Consider the following 24,948-nt stretch of genomic DNA (forward strand, 5'->3'; position numbering starts at 1 on the left):
CACTACCTAACAGCATTTATACTTGGGTAAATCAGGAAATGTGCATTGATACTGTTGCTTAGTGTTGCCAAATTTGTTTTTCTCTTATAACTAACAAATCATTTGCACTTTCCACCCTTTTCCACATTGATTGTTACTGTAATTTTCAAAATGCCGACTTTTGAAGATGATAGGGATAAAAATTTTCATGAAATGTTTTCACATAGTTCAAGTGATAGGAATAAATCCCATATAGGGGCTAATCGCCCAGAAGGTATGAAATTGAAATATGTACGTTTGGAAAAATTAAGAAAACAAGAATTGTCTTGGTGGTGGGACGCAACTGTTTTGAGAAAATACATTGAGATAAAAAAGTACCACGAGGTTTGAGAGTAGTCATATTTCCCTCCTTCGATGATCTCTCACCGAAACATATGTTAGATTGGGAGCAATTACTCTTTGAGGCATCCAAAGGAATTATGACCATTCTAGTACAACATGCAGAGGAAAAGAGGGAAAGTTTATTGAGGGAAGTTAAAGAGCTTGAAACTGAGATCCTAGCCCTCAGTCTACCAGAGGTGAAAGAAAAAAATTATAACATTCTAAAAGACATGTTGGATAAACATCAACCTTACATTAAAAACAAAAAGTTGTCAAAAATACAGAGGGGCGACAGGGACTATGAAAATGATAGAGTCTATACTTTTGCAAAACGATTTGATGATTTTGCCAATAAAGTACATGTCACCAATATACAGGGACAGGCAGTGACAACAACTAATGGCTCAGATTTCTCTATTACATCGGAGGAATCTGATACGAGTATATCAAGTGAAAATTCAAGTAGAGTATCTAATGAAGATCAGGTGGCTTCCACTAGTTTTTTACGGGAGGCAAAAAGATATAGATTAGGTAACAAAAGGAATTTTCACAACCAGCCACGTCCCAATCAAAGAAAAGAGCCTGTAGAGGAAAAAGGAGAGGGAGACAACAAGGGACAAACAGGCTCAGGTGTGCAAACCAGGGCAGCCAGGGACAAAATAAAAAACAACTGACTCTAACAGAATTGTCGACAGTTATTGACAATCATGATTGCAATGATATCTCTATTGTGAATCTATCTGGCTGTATATTGACTGATGAACAAATAAAAGTATTACGTAAAGGATTAGGTTTCTGTGTGTCCAGTTTTTGCAATATGACACAAATACACATAGATTTGTTTACATTTTTACAACAACTTAAACTCAAACAATATTTTGCAGACAGAACTGACATACAGACCACAGATACATCTCATACTACTGTCAGTTCCTATTCCATAAGAGATATTATGGATATTGAACTTTTATTAACTTTGGACAACATGAATCAAGATAGTTTCAATAGAAAGAAACTATTAGAAGATCTCAAAGTTGCACAAGATTTGACACTAAATAGTGGCCTTAAACCAAAGTCTTTGTTCATTCCCAGTCTACCAAGTAACAACGTGATAGACACCTTTGGCAAAATGGTCAAAGAGGATCTATACAGATTGGAAAATCAAATTAAGAAAGGTCAATGTCACAAATCACATAATCTGACTCTTAAACAAAAATCAGCTTTAAAATAACTTAGCGATAATCAAAACATAGTTATCAAAGAGGCGGATAAAGGAGGCAATATTGTCATCCTTAATAGGACAGATTATGTTAAGGAAATAGACAGACAGCTTATGGATAGTGTTGCATATACCAAACTACAGACCAATCCCTTACAAAGGATCATAATAAATTTAGAAAGATGGTTACGAATGTGGCAGGAAGAGGGTTTGATTTCCGATTCGGAATTCAAATACATATTTAACCCACACCCTACATCACCATGTATATACATCTTACCTAAACTACATAAAAGTAGAACGTCACCTCCCGGTAGACCCATCATATCAGGAATAGGGGCACCTACTGAAAGACTTTCTGAATTTATCGATAGTTACTTGCAACCTGTTGTTAAGAATATACCCTCGTATCTACAAGAAACAAAAGATGTTCTTGCAAAATTAGAGGATATAGGGGGTTATTCTAACTTTGGAGGAGGTGTTAATCCGTCCCAAAAGTGACGGAAAAGTGACGGATTTACCACCAGCCGTATTACGAGTCCATTATATCCTATGGAACTCGTAATACGGCTGGTGGTATATCCGTCACTTTACCGTCACTTTTGGGACGGATTAACACTCCTCCAAAGTTAGAATAACCCCCATAGTGTGGACAACAGGAATGATCTGGGTTACACTAGATGTTACCTCACTATATACTTGTATACCTAAGGATAAGGGATTGCAAGCAGTACGTTATTTTTTATCGGGAAGATCAGCATCATACTATGAACATACAGAGATGCTATTACATATAATAGAATTCACACTAGACAATAATGTCTTCATACATGAAGGACATTGGTTCAAACAAGCGCAAGGAGATGCAATGGGGTCTAGATTTTCCCCATCGTATGCAAACTTGTATATGGGTTGGTTTGAAGAAATCCATATTTGGAAGAAGGGTCCCCCACATCTGACGGAAAACATATTTTTTGGGGGAAGGTATATTGATGATGTTATCATGATTTGGACTGGATCGGAACAACAACTAGTGGAATTTTGTAATCATTTAAATTTGAATATGTACAATATACAAATGACTTATGAATATAGTAAGGAAAATATATGTTTCCTGGATTTGAACATATTCATTAAAGACAACATGATCCACACCAAAATTTACCGCAAACCAACAGCTTGTAATACAATTTTGCATGCTCATCCCAAAACTCAGATCTCAGCTATTCCTCTTGGGGAAATGACTAGACTCAAGAGGAACTGTAGTGAGCCAAATACATGCAATATGGAATTAGACATTTTGGAAAAAAGATTCCTACAAAGGGGATATTCCAAACAAACTATTGATGTAGCAAGAAACAAAATCAATAGGACATGTAGGACAAACTTGCTGAATAGGCATAGCACATCTCGGAAAAGGTCCCAGGGCACAATGGTGAGTTTCTGTACGGAGTATAGTCAGAATAGCCGCAATATACATCATATTCTACAAAAACATTGGAACATATTACAAATGGACAATACACTAGCAAAAATATTACCTAAAAGACCGAGAATGATTCACAAAAGGGGCAAAACAATTAGAAATGTAATATGTAAAAGTTATTTGCCACCTTTAAGGGAAGAAACACCGACATGGTTACCAGGCAAAATCAATGGTTTTTACAAATGTGGTCATTGTAATATGTGTGGTTTCACAATGCATAAAACCCTGGAATTTCAGTATAATGGAAGCGGACCACATAAAATTACCACCTTTATAAATTGTAACACCAAATTCACTGTGTATATTTTGGAATGCGAATGTGGCCAGATATACGTGGGAAGTACTATCAGGCCCTTGAAAGAACGCATTCAGGAACACATCCGTGCCCTGAGAAACAATGACACAATCTCACCAGTAGTCCGACACATGAACATCAAACATCCAGGGAGAGAAATTACTTCGATTAAATACATTGGAATTTATCATACCCCTGTTAACCCTAGAGGAGGTAATAGAACATTGGAGCTAAGAAAAAATGAGGCGAAATGGATTATCAGGTTAAGAACTATAGAAATGGGGATGAACATTGATGATGAACTATATCATTTTTTACAACAATGTATATATGATTGTGGATTATAAGATATGTCTTCTTTTTATTACCAATACATCTCTTTACAGGCTGACAATACATTGGGATCAGTGGTTTGATGTGCCTATATGTTTAACTGATGTATACTCACATACCATGGTGATGGATGCCTCTCTTTGAGCGATATTGGATATCTCCTGTCTGTCCAATCACTGTTTATCATATATAATTTTCTATGATAATGTGCACATATTGGACTAATATGTATAGGTTCTTTCTTTCAGTTCCTTCTTTCTCCTTCTTATCATTCTGAGTCTTGTTGGTTACCTCATTCTGTCCATACATTGAGGATGGTTTATTACCTACACAGAAGAGTTTTCAATTTATGTTTATTTTTTAAATCTAAAGATCAGAGTATTTGATAAGAGATTCACTCGTTGTCCCAATATGCTTATATATATTCTGCCTGATGATTAGTATGTATTAATTAGGTTCTCTGACAATAGGACAACAGATCTGAGTAATAAGAAAACAAACTATTCTAAGATGGCCGCCATGTTTGCGATGTTTGTAGTGGGCCCTATTCTCTTTCTACTATAAGAATATTCTAATTGTGGGTTTGAAACTCAGGGTCGGCATTGGCTAAATTGCTGACACCAACCAGATTTAAGAAGACATCCGTGCTCTCTTCAACGCACACACCTTCGTTGTTATTGCAACGAAGCAACACGGGACGCGGATTGCTACTATGCGGACGTTACGAGGACACAGGTTAGTTTTGAAGGCGGTACGGCGAGCTTGTCTTGGGGGTGCCCCATTGATTTTTATTACTCATTGGCTACAGAGTTATGTGGGACATTCCTATTTATACTATCATGGACAAGACGTATTCTTTTGGATATGGTTTTCTGACTTTATTTCACCCATTTGATATTGATTCAGGTTTGAATATTCTCTCTCATATCATCGACCTGATTTAATATCGGCGATACATTTTCTTATGTGACTTTCTATTTGTGGCCTGACATTGTTATGGCCAAGCACTTTGAACAACATATAGAGGTTAGTTTTATTTGTGACGTGATGTATCTATATGGAGTTAAATTGCACTTTGTAGGGAACCAGGTTTCATGATATCGTGACGGTTTAGGTATTTTGCTTAGATTGGATTGCGGTTCCTTTGATAAGAAGGATATGATAAATAAAGGCCATAACATGGCCTGTATCAGCTACTAATATGTGCATACATGTTCTTTTCATTTATTTGTAGGACCAACTATAAGCTGATGAATTAAAATTATATTATCAAAAAAAATGAAAATCAGTTGCGTTTTTTTTGTACAATGAACAAGCTTAGTGCGGACAATAACAAGGTTAGTGGGGTACCAGATTTTGAATATAGGTAACACATATGGTCTACATTTTGACAGTTGATGATTGGATCTCTTCCCCTGTTTCTCTGTTATTTAGAGATTTGAATATCATTTGGAGATACAAGTGGTAAATGGAGAGATCAAGGTACTTTCCCTTCAAAACTCTTTTTGGGGGTTACATAGGTCTCTCTTTCATACTTAAAAATAGTGACTCACCTTCACATTCATATCAAATTTAATCCCTATCACTCATACCTACTATATCATTTTTTTAATCTCAAAGGCTAATTTGGGATGTAGGTTCTATATGGCACATTTTCTATTTCCAACACTCTTGCTGCAGGTTGGCTAACTGTGACTCTTTCTTTAGTCTTTGGAGTTGTTTTTTAGATTTTGTAATTTTTAAATTATTAATGTAATGTTTTTGAATTATGATTTATCAGACTTGAAGAAGTCCAATGTGTGGACGAAACACGTGTCGGCTGATGTTACATGTGGGTTCGACAAAATATCATCCGGTCTTTTGACTCACAGTTCATTTCTGTGTTAGATTATGGACTTGTATTGCATCTATTTACATTATGTCTTTTATGTTGGTTGGTTTTCTACTGTAGAGATTTAGTGTTGTATGTTATTTATCATTGTCACCAATTTTTGAAATAAATATTTTCATTATATAAAATTATGAGAACCTACATTGTTTGAAGTTAATAATATATGAATGTAAATGGATTGTGGACAGTCTATCACAATTTACTAATTATATAGTCATATTTGACTTTTTGACTTTTTGATTTTCAATACTTTAAAAAAAAGAAAGAAAGAAAAAAATAGTTGTGCTCCGCTAGCACATTTTGTTTGGTACAAATTTAGGGTTGCCTTTGATCGGATCAATCAATTGAACCCCATCATTTTAAATGATTTTGTTTTAATTTATACAACCAATTGTTCTTCTGTTTGTAACATTTTCAATTGTATATATTTCCTGCACTATACAAGCACTGCATCATCTGCACTAATTTCCATTTGATGTCCTTTATTTGTGAAGCTTTAATGGGCAATACATCTAGGGCCTCATTTACAACGAAGTGGCGCAGCGAGGTGCTTAGGCAAATTTTGCAGAGCCATGCTGCGTCATTTCAGAAACGCAGAAATGCATCGTATTTACTTCAATACGGTGCACCTCTGTTTTCCCTAGCACTGGCGCTAAAATTAGCTGTCCAGCACAAATGCAGGCACCTTTGCACCATAGTGCAAAAGAGTCTGTGTTGCAGGGAATGATTGTTCATGTGCAGGAAGGTGTCCCAATCAATATTAGTGATTTGTTACTTCTAAGTGTGCTGCAGAATGCAGCACACATAGAAGTTCCAAATCATCATTATTTAATGATTGTTTATGTGCAGGAAGGGATACCTTCCTGCACATAAACAATCTTTAATGGCTTTTTGCTCTTTCTATGTGTGCTGCAGCATGCAGCATACATTGAAAAAGCAATAAAGAGGAGAAATAAAAGTATTTCTCCTCATTGCGCCACTCTAATGGCACCCCTGGGGTGGCGTTAGTTTTTGGTGATACCTAAGGTTTACGATTTCTCGTAAATCTGGGCAGGTTTGAAATGCAATAGGTGCTGCAGTGGTATGCCCACAGCAACACCCATTGCACACCCCTTACAGGCAAAGTGATGCGTGTAAGGGGACCTTAGTTACAAGACTGCGTTAAACCTCAAAAAATGGCTTAGCGCCACCTTGTAAATATGGAAAAGGGCACAGCGCCACTGGAGCATCACTAAAAGTGACACTCCAGTGGTGCACTGGCCTCGTAAATGAGGCCCTTATAATTCAATGTTCTCCACAGTGGATCCCTGTTTTTTTTACTTTAATGGGTCATCATTTCCCATTGAGTGTAGAAGATTAAAGTGTAATTGATGGCTGCACTTTTTTTTAATGAGAACTTCTGAACAGCTGTTTCTCTGTTCCTCTTTATGACCCTTGCTCCACATCGGTTAGAGGATTTGTCCTGGGTAATAATACCTCATACTGCTAAAGGGCCATTGAAACTACAAATATCAAGACCAAATTAGTAATGCTCAGAAATCCAGGATTGTTACAGCTGTTACAGACAATCGGCGTATTTTTTATATAGATATTTACAATGTGCGGTATGGTCGAAGCACTGCTGTTTACTCCCTTGTACATAGGATTCAAGAATATTGTTCCTCGCCTTTATTTGTCTGAGAGAGCAATCATTTTCATTCAGTCGTGCCTTTCTCGTTCATGTGTTGTATTTCTTATTTACTTTCTTTCACTGTCTTACAACCATTACAGCTGCTAAATGTAAAGCAGGTATGGAATGACACGTGCCTTATTTTTACCATACAATATATGTTTTGTGAGTTAATAACATGAAAAAATAAACGGTAGATCAGTGACTGGCCAATCACAAAAAGTAGGTATTTTCTCTGTAGAGATAATGTAGTTTTAATTGATTGACCACACACATGCTATACATTAAAAGCGTGACACATTGAAGTATTTTTGTGTAACTGTGTTTAAGCAGAGTGATTGAGAAATTAGAGACATTTGATTAGTATATTGGTACATTTTTCTTTTATAGGTCAATTGTTATGAAAACTATTTTGTTCCCCTTCATTCCTTATTAAAATATGCCTTATTAGTACACTTCGCAATACTTAATACACTTAAGCTAATTTCTAGGGTAGATTTTTCAAGTCATGGTAACCTAATTTAGCTAATCGTACTGTTAAAACGGAATGCATAGTTGTCCTTTCCTTTAACTACTACATTCTTCTTCATACTCTCATATCTCATGAAGAGGTTCAAAGATTTCAAGTAATTTTCCAAACACTCTGGTTAGAATTGAGTCATCCCATGTTATGGTAAATCTCCCTTTGGAATTCACTGAATCTTTCAAATCATTGTTTCAGCAAATTATATAACAGAATCAAACAGTGATGTAGGGTGTCATGTTGTGAAGGTTTGCAGTGGATGGTGATGTGTAGTGTGGAATGACGTAGTATTGGATGGAGGGAAGGTGTGCTGGTGTGTGATGAGATGCGTTGAATTGTCATGTGATACAATGTGTTTTGTGTTGTTGGATTGCACTATGTGTGACTTGAGGGTGGAATGGAGAAAAAGTTATATATTGGTTCATTTCTATAGTCTCAAGTGTATTTACTTATATTTGATCATATGCCAATACAGGGGAAAACAAACATTGAAAAAGTCCAATAAAAGAGGTATAACACATTCCTCTTCCTTAATAACTGTAACAGAGGAAAAACAATATAAATTATAAAAACTATGGGGCATATTTAACAGCCCCTAGTGCCATTCTAACGCCACATTAGCATCATTTTTGTGACCCTAATTTGGCGTTAGAAGGACAAAAAAACAGTGTCATATTTACAAAGTGGCGCAATTCATGCATTACACCACTTTATAATCCTTTGCGCTACATTAAGCCTGCACCAGACATAATGAATGCAAAGGGGGCGTTACCCATTAGGGAGGCCAAAGAATAGGCGCAAACAAATCTAAGCGAGATCTTTGCATCATTTATTTGGCACTTTTAATGCCTGCTCAGAGCAGGCGTTAAAAGGAGGCTTCCTTTGGTTACCATGGGCCTCTAGCTGCTTTGCAGGATTTGCGTAAAAAAAATTGGCGCTAATCCTGCAAAGCGCCAGACTAGCATCAAAAACTCTGATGCTAGTCCCCTAACTACCGCCATGGTGTGCATATTTTAAATACGGGACACACATGGTAGCATTAAGGGGCGCTAAGGGGGGCAAGAAAAGTGGCGCTGCACTGTGTGCAGCTCCACTGTTCTTAAATATGCCCTATATGTTTTCTCTATTATCCAATATAGTCATACCATATTACTAGTGTACACCTAGTTCAATGTAATTATAAAATACTTCACTTTCTAAACAAAGGTCCCACCTAGGAAGGCCACATTTCCATACAAAATAAAAATTCAGAGAGCAGAGGAAAGGATACTTTTAAAGTGCCTTTTAAAAAAAATCTCAGTGTAAAACGTAATGCAGAAATACTATGCAATACCCATTTTAAAGTGACACCAAAGATCAGAAAAATGTGCAAGAATGCAATGAAGTGCATACAGTGTTCCAAGGCTTTATCCAAAAGGAGCTAAGAAAGTGCTATTCAGGAGGAAGTAACGCTCCCAGTGACAAACAGTTCCCCAACATCCCACTAGGTTATATAACCAAAATTATTTCAAGAGTTAATAGTCTTTTGTTAGTCGTCTGTTCTTTCCATTACCATGTCTACAATGTCACCAGGGTTAAAGCACAATATCACATTTTCACTCATTACAAATGCCAATAAATTATTAACTCGTATCTGTTCATCTGCAAACACTGTGACTGTCTCTTCCTATCCAGCTAAAGAATTTACAAAGGAGAAACAGGTGCAATAGTGTTAATAAACCGGTCGTACAACAGGGACAGGTTATAACGTTATTAGGCCCTTTTAGCAGGTATTTGACAAAGTCTTAACTTTAGCATCCACTCCATAGTGCTTCTGGTTTTACGTTTTTTTTTGTATGGTTGAAACTCCACTCTAAACTCTTGTAATCTGCAGATGACCTAGTTCTATTTTTCCTTCGGAATCCTCCACATCATTTCCTCTAGTGAAGAATAGCATGATGTTGTATGATGATGTGTGATGGTACGATGTAATGGGGTGGGATGTGGAGTTTTATGATGTGCATCTGTATTTGTGTGTCAGGCTGGCTTATGGAGTACTGTGCTGTGCTGTGCTGTTTGCAGTGTTATGTATTATGACAATGTTTCATCTGATTGTATTGAAGTCGTAAAACACTTCAACCTAACAGCCTAAGTGCGAGTGTCCCGGAGAAGCAGTCGTTATTTATCGCACTCAATAAAATCTGACACATCAGGATTCAGAATTTATCTGGTTCAAAGCTAAATTTGCTTTAAAGGGAAATAACATGCAAAGGTTGGTTCTTCGATACTAAATGTATCATGTCCCACTAATAATCAGGTCTTTATACCCTGCTAATCTACAATGGAACAGGCAATACAGACTCTATAACGTCCAGTAATTACTAGGTGTGATAAAGTCTGCACAACATATAATTCTGACCCCTGTACAAACAGGAGACAGGTTTCGAATGATTGGAACATTTTGGAGCGCTTGTAATACAAAGGGAACGGGAGTTTGGGCGCTTGTAATACAAAGGGAATGGGAATTTGGGCGCTTGTGATACAAAGGGAATGGGAATTTGAAGTTGGAGTGGTCAAACAGAGGGTGGAAGTGAGTTCCTGTAGTAGATTGCTATGGCTGAAATGGAGTGAAAGTGAAATGGAGTAGAAGAGTCTAGAGAGAGAGAAAGAGTTTATAAAACCATAGAATGTTACCAGGCAATTACATTGGCACAATACAATATTTAGATTAGTGGGTGAAGTCTATGGATAGCATTGGAGGTAGTACGGAGAAACTGAAAAATATGCTAAGACTAAAATAGAAACCTACAGAGAGAGGCATGCGACGGAGTGAAGTGAGTAGAAAATGACAAGGAAAAAGAAGATGGACGAAAGAGTTGAGAAGAGACAGTAATGGAGCAGATGAGGAAGCAGAATGTGCAGATTTAGTCGAACCAAGTGGGTACAAGCACAGAACTTGGGATCTTGTCAGTAAAACACGATCTTTAAATTTACAAATAAATTTCTGCTCTGAGGAATAGGGAATTTACAAGGTTTTCCTAAATTCATACCGTGATCATTGAGCTATGTTGTTACAAAGAGGTTTCTTTTCTTCTGTTAGATTGTGTTTTTTCTAACCAAAGTGAATTTCTTATCTCTGTCACAAAGACACCACTGGTCCCGCTAGTGAGACATAACAGTTGGCCATGGGACGAAATTTGGGACAAACATTTTGAATTTCTCCATGTTCTCAGACAATGCTATAGTTACAACTGAATCAAAGAGAACTGCTAAGCCTGTTTGGCCTCAGCCAAAATTACTGAGAAAAAACTAATAAAATAACACTACCTGGAACTTTATTCTTTTGATATATGTAACTACCCACTTCAACCAAGACATTTTTCAGAGCAACTCATGTTCCATTCCCATTACTTAAGGCCATACTGAATTCTAAATCAGTGACTGTGAGAAAGTAGTCTCTTTCTACATGGTTACCCCCACTTTGGGCCTGTTTGTGAGTGTTTGTCAGTGTGTTTTTACAGTCTCACTGGGATCCCGCTAGCCAGGACCCCAGTGCTCAAAGTTTGTGTCCTATGTGTGTGTAGTCAGTATGCCTAACTGTCACTGAAGTTCTCCTAGCCAGAACTCCAGTGCTTATACTCTCTCTACTTACCAAATTTGTCACTATAGTTTATTGCATTCATATTCCAATTCCAATTGGCACACCCCCCTTATAAGTCCCTAGTATGTGGTACCTAGGTAACCAGGGCATTGGGGTTCCAGGAGATCTTTATGGGCTGCAGCATTTCTTTTGCCACCCATAAGGAGCTCAGACAAACCTTTCTTCAGGACTGCCACTTCAGCCTGAGGGAAATAGTGCCCACACTATCTCAGAGCCATTTTCACTGCACTTCAGTAACTTATAAGTCACCTTTATGTCTAACCTTTCCTTTACTGAAGTCTAGGTGCAATGTTACTAAGTGTGAGGGCACCCTTACACTAGCAAAGGTGCCCCCACGTTGTTCAGGGCCAATTCCCCGGACATCGTGAGTGCGGGGATACCATTACACGTGTGCACTACATATATGTCAATACATATATGTAGCTTCAAAATGGTAACTCTGAATATGGCCATGTGAGGTGTCTAAGATCATGGAAATTGTCCCCCCATTCTAAATCTGGTATGGGGGCAATCCATGCATCCTGGGGGCTCCACCATGGACCCCCAGTACTGCCAAACCAGCTGTCTGAGGTTTCCACTGCTGCCCAGCTGCTGCCACCTCACAGACAGGTCTCTGCCCTTGTGGGGACTGAGCAGCTCAATCCCAGGAAGGCAGAACAATGCATTTCCTTTGGGGGGAGGGTGTTACACCCTCTCCCTTTGGAAATAGGTGTTACAGGCATGGAAAGCATAGCCTCCCAGAGCCTCTGGAAATGATTTGAAGGGCACAGATGGTGCCCTCCTTGCATAAGCCAGTCTACATCAGTTCAGGGATCCCCAGTACCGGCTCTGGCAAGAAACTGGACAAAGGAAATTGGATTGACCACTCCCCTTTCCATCACCACACCAGGGTTGGTGCCCAGAGCTCCTCTAGTGTGTCCCTGGCATTAGCCATTTTGGATTCCAATGTGTGGGGACATTCTGGAGGCCTCTGAGTGGCCAGTGCCAGCAGCTGATGTCAGCGACCCGTCCTGAAAGGTGCATACCTGGGTAGGTGGCCAATCCCCCTGTCAGGGATATTCAGGGTTTCTCCTCTTGGTCTTTCCTCAGATTCAGCTTGCAAGACTCCTCCAGGATCCTCTGCATCCTCTGCTTCAGCTTATGACTGTCGGATCAACCGCAGACTGTTTCCAGGAACCGCTGTAACTGCAACAAAGTATCCAGGACGACTCCTGTGTCCTGTAACTTCAGCCACAGCCAGCATTTGCAACAGTTTCCAAGGTGTGCATGCTCTGAGGACTGCCTGTCTTCATCCTGCACCAGAAGAACCGAAGGAATCTGTTGTGGAGTGACAGAGTCACTTCCCTGCTTCTGCAGGCACCCTTCTGCGATGACGACCGGTACTCTGGGTCTCCCCTCCTGACGACGAGCATGCTCCCTGAAACACAGGTGGGAGACTGACGTGACTCAGACTGTTCTAAGGTCCAGCTGTCCATATTTGGTGGAGGTAAGAGATTGCCTCCCCGTGCTGCGACAGTGCCCCTATGCACAGCGTCAGCTCCAGCTCCTTGGGCTTTTGTGAACTTCTTCCAAGAATCCTTCATGCAGAGTGTAGCCCAGGTCCCCAGCACTCCATCCTGCGATGCACAACTCGCTGAGTTGTTCTCCGGCGGCATGGGATCTTCCTTTGTTGTGCTGCAATGACCACACTTTGCATCTTCTTTGTCACCATGTCCTTGGACTTCCATGGGTGCTGCGTGGTCTTCTGAGGGCTTTCTACAGTGCTGGGAGCCCCTACTGTCTCCTCTGTCCGAGTTGAGACCCCCAGCTCTCTCATGGGTCCAGGCAGCACCACTTTGATGCAAATCACGAACTTGCGTGAACCAAGGCTTGTTGGTGAAATCCAGCGACGCAAACAGCCTGCATCCAAGAACTCGACATGGGACGTCTCCTGCACCATGCAGGAACCCACAGCCATCTTCTTTGGTGTTCTTCTGTCCTCTTCTTCTTACCGTAGAATCCACTTTTGCACCATCTTCTAGGTTGGCAGGGGCTCATGTCCTTCCTGGAATCTTCTGTGACTTCTGGACTTGGTCTCCTCTCTTCACAGGTCTTCAGGTCCAGGAATCCACTGATTGTTGATTGCAGTCTTGCTTGGTTCTTGCAAAATCTCTTATCACGACTTGTAGTGTGTCCTGTGGAAACTTGCAGTACTTTACTCCTACTTTCCTGGGCTCTGAGGTGGGGTTAATTACTTGCCTTTGGTGTTTTCTTACACTTCCAGTGCCCCTCTACACACTACAGTTGCCTGGGGGGAATTTGGGATTCGCATTCCACTTTCTTAGTATATGGTTTGTGTTGCCCCTTGGTCCATTGCATTCTATTGTATTTTCTACTGTTTACACTATGACTGTTTAATTACCTGATTTTGGTTACTAGTGTATATATTATGTATAATATTTACCTCCAGAAGGAGTATTGCTTCTAAGATATTTTTGGCCTTCTGTCACTAAAATAAAGTTCCTTTATTTTTGGTAACACTGAGTATTGTCTTTTATTGTGTATATGTACTGTGTAACTATAGTGGTATTGCAGGAGCTTTGCATGTCTCCTAGTTCAGCCTAAGTTACTCTGCTACAGCCACCTCTAGACAGCCTAAGCTTCTAGAACGCTGCCTACATTTCACTAAAAAGGGATAACTGGACCTGGTATAAGGTGTAAGTACCTTAGGTACCCACTACAAACCAGGCCAGCCTCCTACAGTGACTAAAGTGATATTAGTAGGATGTGCTTGGAGTGTGATTACACTTTAGACAAATCTCTGCTTTGCTCTTTTGCTGTGTCTGTGAAAATATTGATATTATTTTATGTTGGAATGCACCTGGGAGGAGGATGCGTGTAGGAAAAACAAAGTCCAAAACACTTATTTGGCTGGACTTTGTGGGACTCAGTAAATGGGATACGTCTGACAAAATAGGTTGTCTGACTGTACTGAAAAGACAATGTATGGATTGCAGTTTCTCCAACCAACTTGTAAGCGAGCAGCACATGTCTGCTTACAGCAGTATATTTTATTTATTTTATTCAGTACTTAATATCTGCACAAAATTGCTCCTATTTGATCCATAATTGCACAATTTAAATCACTATCAAAAAGTATTGTGAATGAATCACCCTTGTCTTCCTTTGCATGGCCTGCTCATCGTCTGCACCAGTAATCTTGCTAAGGAAACCTACCAATTTTCAGCTTCCTTGATAGCTACACACTGATGCATTCTTATAAGATTCCAACACACATGATATGAACACTGAAAAAGAAACCACAGTTAAGCGGAATGATAGTAGGAGTGTGCGTCCAAAGAACGACACATAGGTTTACTGACATTTTGAACTGAGCTTGCCTCACAAAAGTGATGTAAACTGGCACAATATGTATTTTTGTAATTTACATTCCAGTACAAAACTAGTTTTACACAGGAATGTTACACCAAGGGGGCATTCCTTGAATGGTTTACGGGCATTCACATGCAATCACTTATTTTTTCATGCAAAGCCATATCTCCTAACAATAGAAGAAATGGATTTGCACAAAAAACCTCTTTCAGGCAGGCATTGAAAAGGGAAATGGTATTATTGCTCCAATTTATCTGACTTTGCATTTGTACTGCATTGTACAGCACACATTCAACATGGAAAAAGTGTTAACGTTTGTCTTAGCATAGTATTTAGTACTGGAAGGACACCCCTCCCATGTAAAACCTATGCACTATGGTACTGAGGAGTGTGTGTGAGAGGCAAGTCAACCTGATTGTGCACAAACTCTAAGAAGAGAGCAAGACCGCGCAATACCTTAGAAGATATGGTGCTGCCCTGATCTGTCCCTCTCATGCTTTGCAGAACAGCACATGTGATTGCTATGATGTGCTACGTGAGCTTTTAGTAAATCCACCCTATACAGTCAGGGGCACCAATGACCTTGACAGAGCTTAAAATAACATTGGATCAACTAATTAGTGATGGCTGGCTCTTCTCTCGCATATAAGAGAGAAAGTTACTTTACATTAAGAACGCACCCATTAGCCCTATATTCTATCATAGAATTAGTCCTTCTTTGCTTTGGATAACAGGGTTATCATTCCATGTAACTGATTACCATCTACTTACACAACAGGGCTGGACCTTGTCTGTGGCTTGATGTATTAGAAGCAGCTAACCTTAAGTACTAAATAGCAACCCAGTTCTTACCAAACCCCAATGAGTCTCGCCCACATAATGGAAGGGGTGCTAGGGGCCATCTATAAGTGTAAAAGTTTACTAGAAACTCTTCATCAGAAAGAAACCCTTCCTTTCTCATCCTCACTCCAAATTCGCAAATCGACAGCAATGTAAATTGTCTTCTGATCTATGAGACTATGGAACACATTGTGTGATGCTGAAGAATTCACTAAGTAAATACTTCACTTTAAAAAATTAAATAACTATAAACCTGAAGGCTACACAAAATTGGTACTGATGTGTTCCTCTTAAAATGACAGAGCTTCTTTTTTGCATTTTAAAATGATCATAAACATCAAAAAGTTTGCCTTGTAATATTATAGACATTGTATATCTCTAGAGCAACTACCAAACATCAAATAAATTTGCCTGATAATAATTTTATGCTTTACTGGTATGCTTGCGGTTTGACTATCATGATGGTTTCTGGTATTTGACATTACTTATTTATTTAGCCTTAATACAATCTCTTTTTCCACCATTCGTCAGTGAAAACTACGGCACAGTCTTTAAGATCCACATTGGTTCTCGACCAGTCCTTGTGCTTTGTGGTTATGAGAAAGCTCTGGTAGACCAAGTGGATTACTTTAATTGCACAATTTAAATCACTATCAAAAAGTATTGTGAATGAATCACCCTTGTCTTCTTTTGCATGGCCTGCTCATCGTCTGCACCAGTAATCTTGCTGAGGAAATCTGCCAATTTTCAGCTTCCTGGACAGCTACACACTGGTGCATTCTTATAAGATTCCAACACACATGATATGAACACTGAAAAAGAAACCACAGTTCAGTGGAATGATAGTAGGAGTGTGCGTCCAAAGAACAAGACACATAGGTTTACTGACATTTTGAACTAAGCTTGCCTCACAAAAGTGATGCAAACTGGCACAGTATGTATTTTTGTAATTTACATTCCAGTGCAAAACTTGTTTTCCACAGGAATGTTACATCAAGGGGACATTCCTTGAATGGTTTATGGGCATTCCCATGCAATCACTTATTTTTCATTCAAAGCCATATCTCCTAACAATAGAAGAAATGGATTTGCACAAAAAAAAAACAATGACTCTCGCTCACATAATGGAAGGGAGTACAAGGGGCCATCTATAAGTGTAAAAGTTTACTAGAAACTCTTCATCAGAAAGAAACCCTTCCTTTCTCATCCTCACTCCAAATTCGCAATTCCACAGCAATGTAAATTGCCTTCTGATCTATGAGACTATGGAACACATTGTGTTGTACCGAAGAATTCACTAAGTAAATACTTCACTTTAAAAAGTAAAATAACTATAAACCTGAAAGCTACACAAAATTGGTACTGATGTGTTCCTCTTAAAAAGACCAAGCCTCTGTTTTGCATTTTAAAATGATCATAAACATCAAAAAGTTTGCCTTGTAATATTATAGACATTTTACATATCTAGAGCAACTACCAAACATCAAATAAAGTTACCTGGTAATAATTTTATGCTTGACTGGTATGTTTGCCGTTTGACTATCATGATGGTTTCTGGTATTTGACATTACTTATTTATTTAGCCTTAATACAATCTCTTTTTCCACCTTAGCTCAGTGAAAAGTACGGCACAGTCTTTACGATCCACATTGGTTCTCGGCCCGTGCTTGTGCTTTGTGGTTATGAGACGGTGAAGGAAGCTCTGGTAGACCAAGCGGATGACTTTAGTGGACGTGGACACTTTCCAGCATTCTACCTGATTACTAAAGGATATGGTAAATAATTTACACTTTTTTGCACTTCAAACAGAATCTACAGGATATTGTACCACAACTCACAAGAAAGCTGTGAAAAAATATTTGAACTCCACACTGATTTCTCAAATTCCTCAATATGTATTTATGTAGCCAATTCATTAATTAATTATGTTCTATTTCAACCAAATGATTACTTCATAGATCTTAGTTACACAAAATATGAGTCACCAAATGGGGAAATTATTTATTAGCTGAAATAACTGAGTTAGGATGCATAATTGTGAATGGTAAAGGTGACCTTTTTTTCACATGTAATAAAATTACCAAGTTATTGAGTATACATCTATATCATGTTGTCTATTTTGCTTTGACTCAAATATGTTTGATGTTTTTTTATTTAAGTGTTATTTATAATGATTGGTGTTACATTGCCTGAGGTTACTCATCCACTCATAGATGATTATATGTTAATGGAGAAATATTAATTGCCTAAAGTAAATGTAGACGTTATTGGTCACATCACTCTACTCTCAAATTACATACTGGATGTATTATAAAATTGGACACACTCCTTCTATTCTTAAAGGAGGTAAGTTTGTTAATTATGATAAGATGATTAAGCATTTCCTAAAACATAACTCAAAGAGATAATCTCCCTGTCGAATGCAGGTCTTTAAAGAACATTTACTTAGCTCAAATGAGGAAAAATATTGTTGTACAAAGGCTGTAGGAGTTTAAACAAATTAGTAGGAAAAACAGTCTCTTGCCTGGAATTCTATGCCTTTAGCAGCCTTTGAGAAAGTGGATTATAAATTGGAGGTGGAGGGAAGTCCTCCTCAGGTAATAAGGTCACTGTTCTTGCTAGGTCTATTAAAGGTTTCCATAACTTAAACCTGAGCTCAACCCACTGGTTGGTAAGGCACAGGGCAGACAGATTTAACTGAAGAAAATGTGTAAAACATTTAGAAGTACCAAAACAGGTAGAAAGTTGAAAACACAACAAAATTAAAATTCCGATTCAATTTATACAAATACAGAATAATTCAATAAACAAAGTGACATCAAAACAACAAAAATCCAATATGCGTATTTGGAGATATAGATTTATAAAGTTTAAAATACAAATATTGACCAAAAGTGCTGAACACCAACTGCAGTCATTTGGCTGTGCTTTACATGTACCTAGGCACAATTTAAGTCTAACTGGGATGGAGTGCATGTCAGATACAGAAACCAGGTATGACCCGGTTGGTGGTTTTACCTTCTGACTTAGTAACTGAAATGGAAGTAAAAAATCCTCAGTGGGGCTAGGCAGCAGGATGTGGCTGACAAGGGCTCTAGAAGGCTAGATAGACATTGGACGAGTTACCAGTGAAACCATTGATTTTTTTAGAATGAAAGCTCAAAGTGGGAGAAATGCAAAATTTGGGCCGAGGAAGGTCCTTTGTCTGCCAGATACTTTTGACTTCTTCACCCAGTGAAAATTTCTATGTTCAGACTTACAACCCAATTTAGATTTTGGCGGGTGGCCTGTTTCTCCATTAAGGTGATGGAGTAGATTGCTCCATCACCCTGATGAAGATGCTGCCAGCCTAATTTATAAATGACTACTAGACTGACAGTCATTTGTAAAGCATTGGCAGAAACCGTCGGTATGGTTGCTTCTGTCAATACCTTTTCCGTTTTGGAGCAGGGCTCTGTCAGCATGACAGAGGCCTGCATCAAACGTTTTCTGTTTTCAGAAAGAAAATTCAGAAACTGGATTTTATTTTTGAAAATAAAAAGAAAATGCTCCACTCACCACAGAAATCGTCTCCCATGATGAGGGTAGCATTGAGGAACGTTAAGCAGTTTTCACTGCCCTTTACCACCCGGTTTTCCTGGCAGTGATGGGTAGTGAAAACTGACTTCTAATTCCACCCATAGAAATCAGGTGGGGGGAATTACAGGTCTGTCACTGACAGCCCTTACTCTGCAGGGCTAGCAGAGGGGTTTAAGCACAGTAGAGACACAGTAGTCTCCGATGTGTTTAAATTTATAGTCCATCTGCATTTCATTGGGTGGGCAGACCATTATCTTGGTGATATACATACTCCATCACCATTGAGATGAGTTTCTACACTGTCAAGTTATAACACACCCCTTAATTGCTTTTTGGGAGCTCAAATTCTTTCAGCAGGGCAATGCTGCAAGCTGTAGCTGAACCGGCTCCATGAGGCTGGATATCCTGTCCACAATGAACCGGCTCCATAAGGCTGAATATCCTCTCTGCGATATCCTGCTGAAAGTGATTGGCTGGCGTGAAAAAGCTTTGAGAAGGAGAAACCTTCATCTTTGGCCCAGCGGCAATGCATTTTCATCCGTAGGTGTATCTAAGTCCTCAATGGTCTTTGGAACCAAGTGTGCCAAACCCTGCCTATTGTAGGTTAGTTCATTGTAAAAGCCACATTTTCTGCATCCTGTGGAATTCAAGAAGAGAGAAGAAGACTCTGAGGTGGAGTGTGAGGTTGTTCCTCTCTTTTGGGGGGATTTAAGTGAACTCCCATTTTCCTGATCGGGTCATGTGTATGTGTGCGATATGTGCAAGTAGGAGTCCTTGGGAGCAAATGTGTCTGGGTGCCACCCATGTAGATGGGCTTCTGGAGGCTTTAGGCAGGGAAAAGATAACTTTCTAAAAGTACCTTTTCTAAAATAGTTATTACAAATACAACTTCACCAGTGAATTGGGATTGTAATGAATACCTTAGAAAGTCCTAAAATAAATTGTGTAGGCGTTTGCTAGCTGATGATGTTATTATTAAATTTAGTATTGCCTCACAATGCTTTCTTATGGAACAGCTAATCCTGCTACAGTGAAAATAGCTGTTGTGGTCTGTTCACTGTATTGAAATGTTTCACATTAAACTTTCACATGTCCTACTTTTAAGTACCCTGCATCCTGCCTTTTGGGTTATAAAGACTACTTAATTATGATAATAATATTTAAAAGTGTGTTAAGACCTGTCAAAAGTGGTTATTTTGACAGTTTGAATTTGCAGTTCTAAAACCACACGGACAGGCTACAGTGGTAGGTCTTCACTGTGTTTACTCTGTCAATATAATGGGAGGTACAATGGCTGCTACAGGCTACTAATGACATTTAACTTACAGGCCCGGGCACACTTTGTACCTTATTTTAAGGATTTCTAGGTAAATTGAACATACCTCTTAGGAGCATAGCCATTTTCATCATGTTCTAGGGGCCGCAGCACACGCACTGGGGCCTAGTTAGCAGAGTCCCCGGGTAAAGTGTCAAAAAACTTGGAAACACCATTCCAAAGAGTGGGGATAATCATGTAAAGAGACATTTTCTTACTTAAAACACTGTGCAGTTTTGGAGATTGTTTGCAAAAATATTCTTAGTCAAAAGCTAAGAAGACAGCAGCCTCTATCATACAAGAATGCTGGACTATCTTCTGACTCTCTACTCCTCCAGTCAAGTTCAGTCTTTAACAGAAATGGAAGTGACTGAACTTCTTTCTTTATTTACTCAGCATTTTTTTCTACTTCTGTTAGTGAAGAATATTAAAGCTGCATGAGCAGCTAAAATCTAAATACTAAGGGGCAGATTTATGGAAAGTGGCCCTGCAGTCAGTGCAGTGCCCCTTTCCCTGTGCCCCTTAGTGCCCCCCCACCGCCACCATATGTGCGCCATATTTAAAATACGGCGCAACATGGTGCAGGGTAGGGGGCAATAGTGACATTTTTCATGACACTATTGATGTATTCTGCAGCAACAGCGCCACAATATTGGCGCTACTCCTGCAGAGTACATAGGGGCCCATTATAAATAATGGAAGCCCCCTTTTAACGCCTGCTAAAAGTGCTGTACATAATGTCACAAGGAAATCTCTTTCATCTCCTTGCAACATTTGTTTGCCCCCCCTAACAGGGGAATGCCCCTTTTCCATACATTATGCCTCGCACATGTAGTGCAACGGGTTACAAAGTGGCGCAATGCATGCATTGTGCCACTTTGTAAATATGGACTAGGATTTTGGCCTCATTGGGCCACATTCGTGTAAATAGAAATGACGCTAATGTGGCGCAAGGTGGTGCTAGGGGCTTATAAATATGCCCCTAAATTGCTTACCCGTTGTGGTACTAAAGCAGAATCTAGAGCTATGGTGAAAATTTGTATTTGCTGCTTACTATAGCGAGGATAAAGTACAAGAGCCAGGAAGACCAAACTATTTTTCCTATCCGTATGAAGGGCTCTCAGATGATTCTCCATAAGTATAGACAGATTACTCTTTCAGATGCAATTGGAAAATTGCTTGCACTTTATTTGAGTTGCAGAGAATAGTAAGGTAAGAAAGGTAGAGAAAGAGGAGGTAAAAGGTGGAAAAGGGGATGAGGTGTAGGTAGAAATTATGTGAAAATAAAAGATGGAAGTTAGGTAAAGAGTGAAAGTGGTAGGATACAGAGAGAGTGGGCCAGTAGAGACATGTCTATAGATAGATACAGAGAGGAGATGAATACAGGATGAGATGAAATAGAGAACAATGTATACCAAGGGAGAATGAGCAGGATATTAATATTTGAGAAAAAACAGTACAGCAATATGTCTAGTGAGAAAGGAGTGAGATGATGTGAGATGCATAGTATATAGAATATAGGTAGGAAGAAAGAGACAAGATTTAGAGGAAAAAATAATGTAATTACAAAACAGAAATTAAGAAGTTATGTAGAAAGGCAGAGAGACAGCTAAGTAGTAAATGAAGTGGTAGTGAGAGAGATGTGCATTTAAAAATAAAATAAGGTAGGAAGATTGTTAGGTATAGAGTTGTGAGGTATGGAGAGGGTGAGAGAGAGAAGTAGAGCAAGGTAACAGATGGAGAGAGAGAGAGAGCTGAGGCAAAGAGGTATATGCTCGAGAGAAGTGAAACAGATGGAAGAGGGATACATGGAGGTGAGAGGACTAAGCAGTGAGGTGCATAGAGGTGGTGAGGTAGAGAGAGCAGAAGTGTAGAGAGTGGGTAGGAATGTAGATATACAGAAGTAAATAGAAAAGTAATAGAAGGGGGTTTGTGGTCATGAAAAACATTTTAAGAGAGATGGGGTGCTGAGAGATGTGCTAGAGATGTGGGGTAGGTACACAGAGATGCTGATGTAGTTAGAGTGAAGGAAAAGTAAAGAGGTGGGCGTGGTAGAAAAGGTAAGATGAAGTATGGAGAGACATTAGACAGCAAGAAAGTGGGGGTATAGATACGGAGTTAGATGGAGGCAAAGAAAATGAAATTGATGTAGTCAAAGAGATGAATACATAGTGAAGTAATCAAGGCAAAAGGAGAATAGCTGCTTGGGGAAGTTGCAAGAAATAACATATAACGCAAGAGAGAAAAAGAGACAGGGACAGAGAGAGATGAAGTAGTGAAAGGTTAGGTAGAAAGAGAGGAAAAAGATAGAGGGAGTGGCAAGGTGAGCATAAATTTGAGTTCAATAGACTGACTTATAAGTAGAGAGAAAGGTATTGTGTGGAATTAGGTATAAAGGGAGAGTTAGAGAGAGTTGAGAGACCAATATATAGGTGAGGTAGAGAGAAAGAAGTATAAAAACCTTAGGCTGAGAGAAGGAGAAAGCTGAGACAGAGAAAGAGCCAGAGGAGAGATACAGAGAGTGAGAGAGAAAGAGAGAAAAAGTATTCTGAGTTTCCAGATCATTTTACCAAGGGGCCCTTTGGAACTAAGTGACATGGGCAATTTTATCTTTACTATGCCTTAATAAATCTTTATGGAAACAACACATCTGTTATCCAAGCGCAACATTGCAGCCAATTGGAAAATCCTCTCTTGCCGACCTTGTGGCTTTGGCGGGGGGAGGTCTACTGGTGTCCCCAGCAAGAGAAACCTGTGTGTTGTCCAAAGAAACATGATTGAGTGTGGGGGAAGTGGTAGGATGATGTGTGTGCTTACCTGTGTGTGTCTTGCAATGTGCATGCTGCCATCTGTACTCCTCTTGTCTCTGTGGCCACCTCATCACGATCTTTATGATGTTCTATATGGTTTTACTAAGTGTGGTTGTTATCTCAAAACTCAATAAAATGTGTTTATTAAAAAAATTCATCTCTATGGGAAGGCTAGTAGAGGGCAAGCCAATAGCAAAGCTAAAGTAGAAGAAAGACCTTAAAAAAACGCCTGCATGAGGGCAGAAACAGGAAGCAATGATTGTCTTGCACACTGTCTCTCACAGATTATGTCTCCTTGTCTCATTGACTGACCACTGGAAGTGTCAGCCAATGACAGAAGGAGATGGGATCTGCATGACAGGCCTGAACACACATCAAGGCTCAGAGCGAGCCAATCACTCACCTGAGCCATGGCATAACTGTAGCTTTTATATCTCTGTTCTGAATGTGTAAACTCTCACATAGAATAATAGGGTTATTGATGTTCAATGGAGGCAGACTGCAACCGTTCTCTCCCTTTGCACTTTGAGAGATGTTTATGGCCATCACACCATAAAATGTCTCAATCCACCCACTTTTGGATATTAATGATGGAAAACTCGGCCTGCAACTCTCTGTGAAATGTTGTGAATGGCAGGTCTGAGGACTGCATGGTACAACTAATGAGTTCTTACTGGCAGAAACTCAGTTGGATCCGCTGTAGGAAATCCTCTACCTGATAACCAGTGATGGACCTGACGTTCTCCTTGCCATATTTAAACCGGGGGGGCTGTCAAATGACCCCCAGAGTTCTGTCAACTCCGCCAGGTTTGGCATCCTGCTTCAACAGAGTAATGGGAAACAGAAGCTGGAGGCAGGACTGCAGCCACTGTTCCTGCTGAGCAGATTCCAATCTGGCTTCTCACCAGGCCGACTGAGGCAGGATATCCTCAACACAAGGCTAGCAGATTGGGAGAGAAAGTAGTGAGAACCCTCTTTCTCCCTGTTTTTTTACCTTTTCCATAGGAACACAACTGTAGGACCCCTGCCAATACTGCTGACATTTGACCATGAAGGACACTGACCCCGGCGTCTCCGAACACAAAGGTGACCAGTACATGGGACATGTACATGAAGGGGTGGTGTGTTTTTTTTTTCCTTGGGGTTGGAATATGATTCGTTGCATATGCTGGCGCGCCTGGTCCTTAATAAGTAAACTTACAAGGGGACGCGCATATGTCGATAAACCCTTTGATTCGCATGGAGTATCCTAGCTATGAGGTGGTCAATGTTTTTCAATAATCAATACACAAATTCAATACCCATTAGGCTACTCATTAATCAGCAATGAATAAACATCACACCATGACCTTTCAGTCATTTATAACATTTTTCCCTATTAGTTACAATACTAAGTCATGGGATTAGTTCAGCTTTATTCAATTCAATCAATTTCCAAAATATTAATTAATGAGAAGACGCCAAAAGCATAACCTAATCAATCTTGCATAAGGATACATTCTAAAACATTTGCACAAGTCATCATTTCAATCAAAGGCAAAAAAGTCAACATATGTAGCAGAGTTCAGCAATTCAGTCCGTCAATAATTTGTCTCTGTGATTTGTCAAACGTCATA

At 39.4% G+C, this 24,948-nt stretch overlaps 1 protein-coding gene across 1 annotated transcript in view; it reads left to right on the top strand.

Moving 5' to 3' along the window:
- LOC138259478 (cytochrome P450 2C19-like) overlaps positions 1 to 24,948 on the top strand; it is a 564,007-nt gene that overhangs the window by 115,401 nt on the left and 423,658 nt on the right. Inside the window, exon 2 of the mRNA XM_069207248.1 lies at positions 17,241 to 17,403. Coding sequence (XP_069063349.1) covers positions 17,241 to 17,403 — 163 coding nt within the window. The remainder of the gene's footprint in view (positions 1 to 17,240; positions 17,404 to 24,948) is intronic.

This window comes from Pleurodeles waltl, chromosome 9 (genome assembly GCF_031143425.1).
Source record: "Pleurodeles waltl isolate 20211129_DDA chromosome 9, aPleWal1.hap1.20221129, whole genome shotgun sequence".
In the NCBI taxonomy this organism is placed as follows: domain Eukaryota; kingdom Metazoa; phylum Chordata; class Amphibia; order Caudata; family Salamandridae; genus Pleurodeles; species Pleurodeles waltl.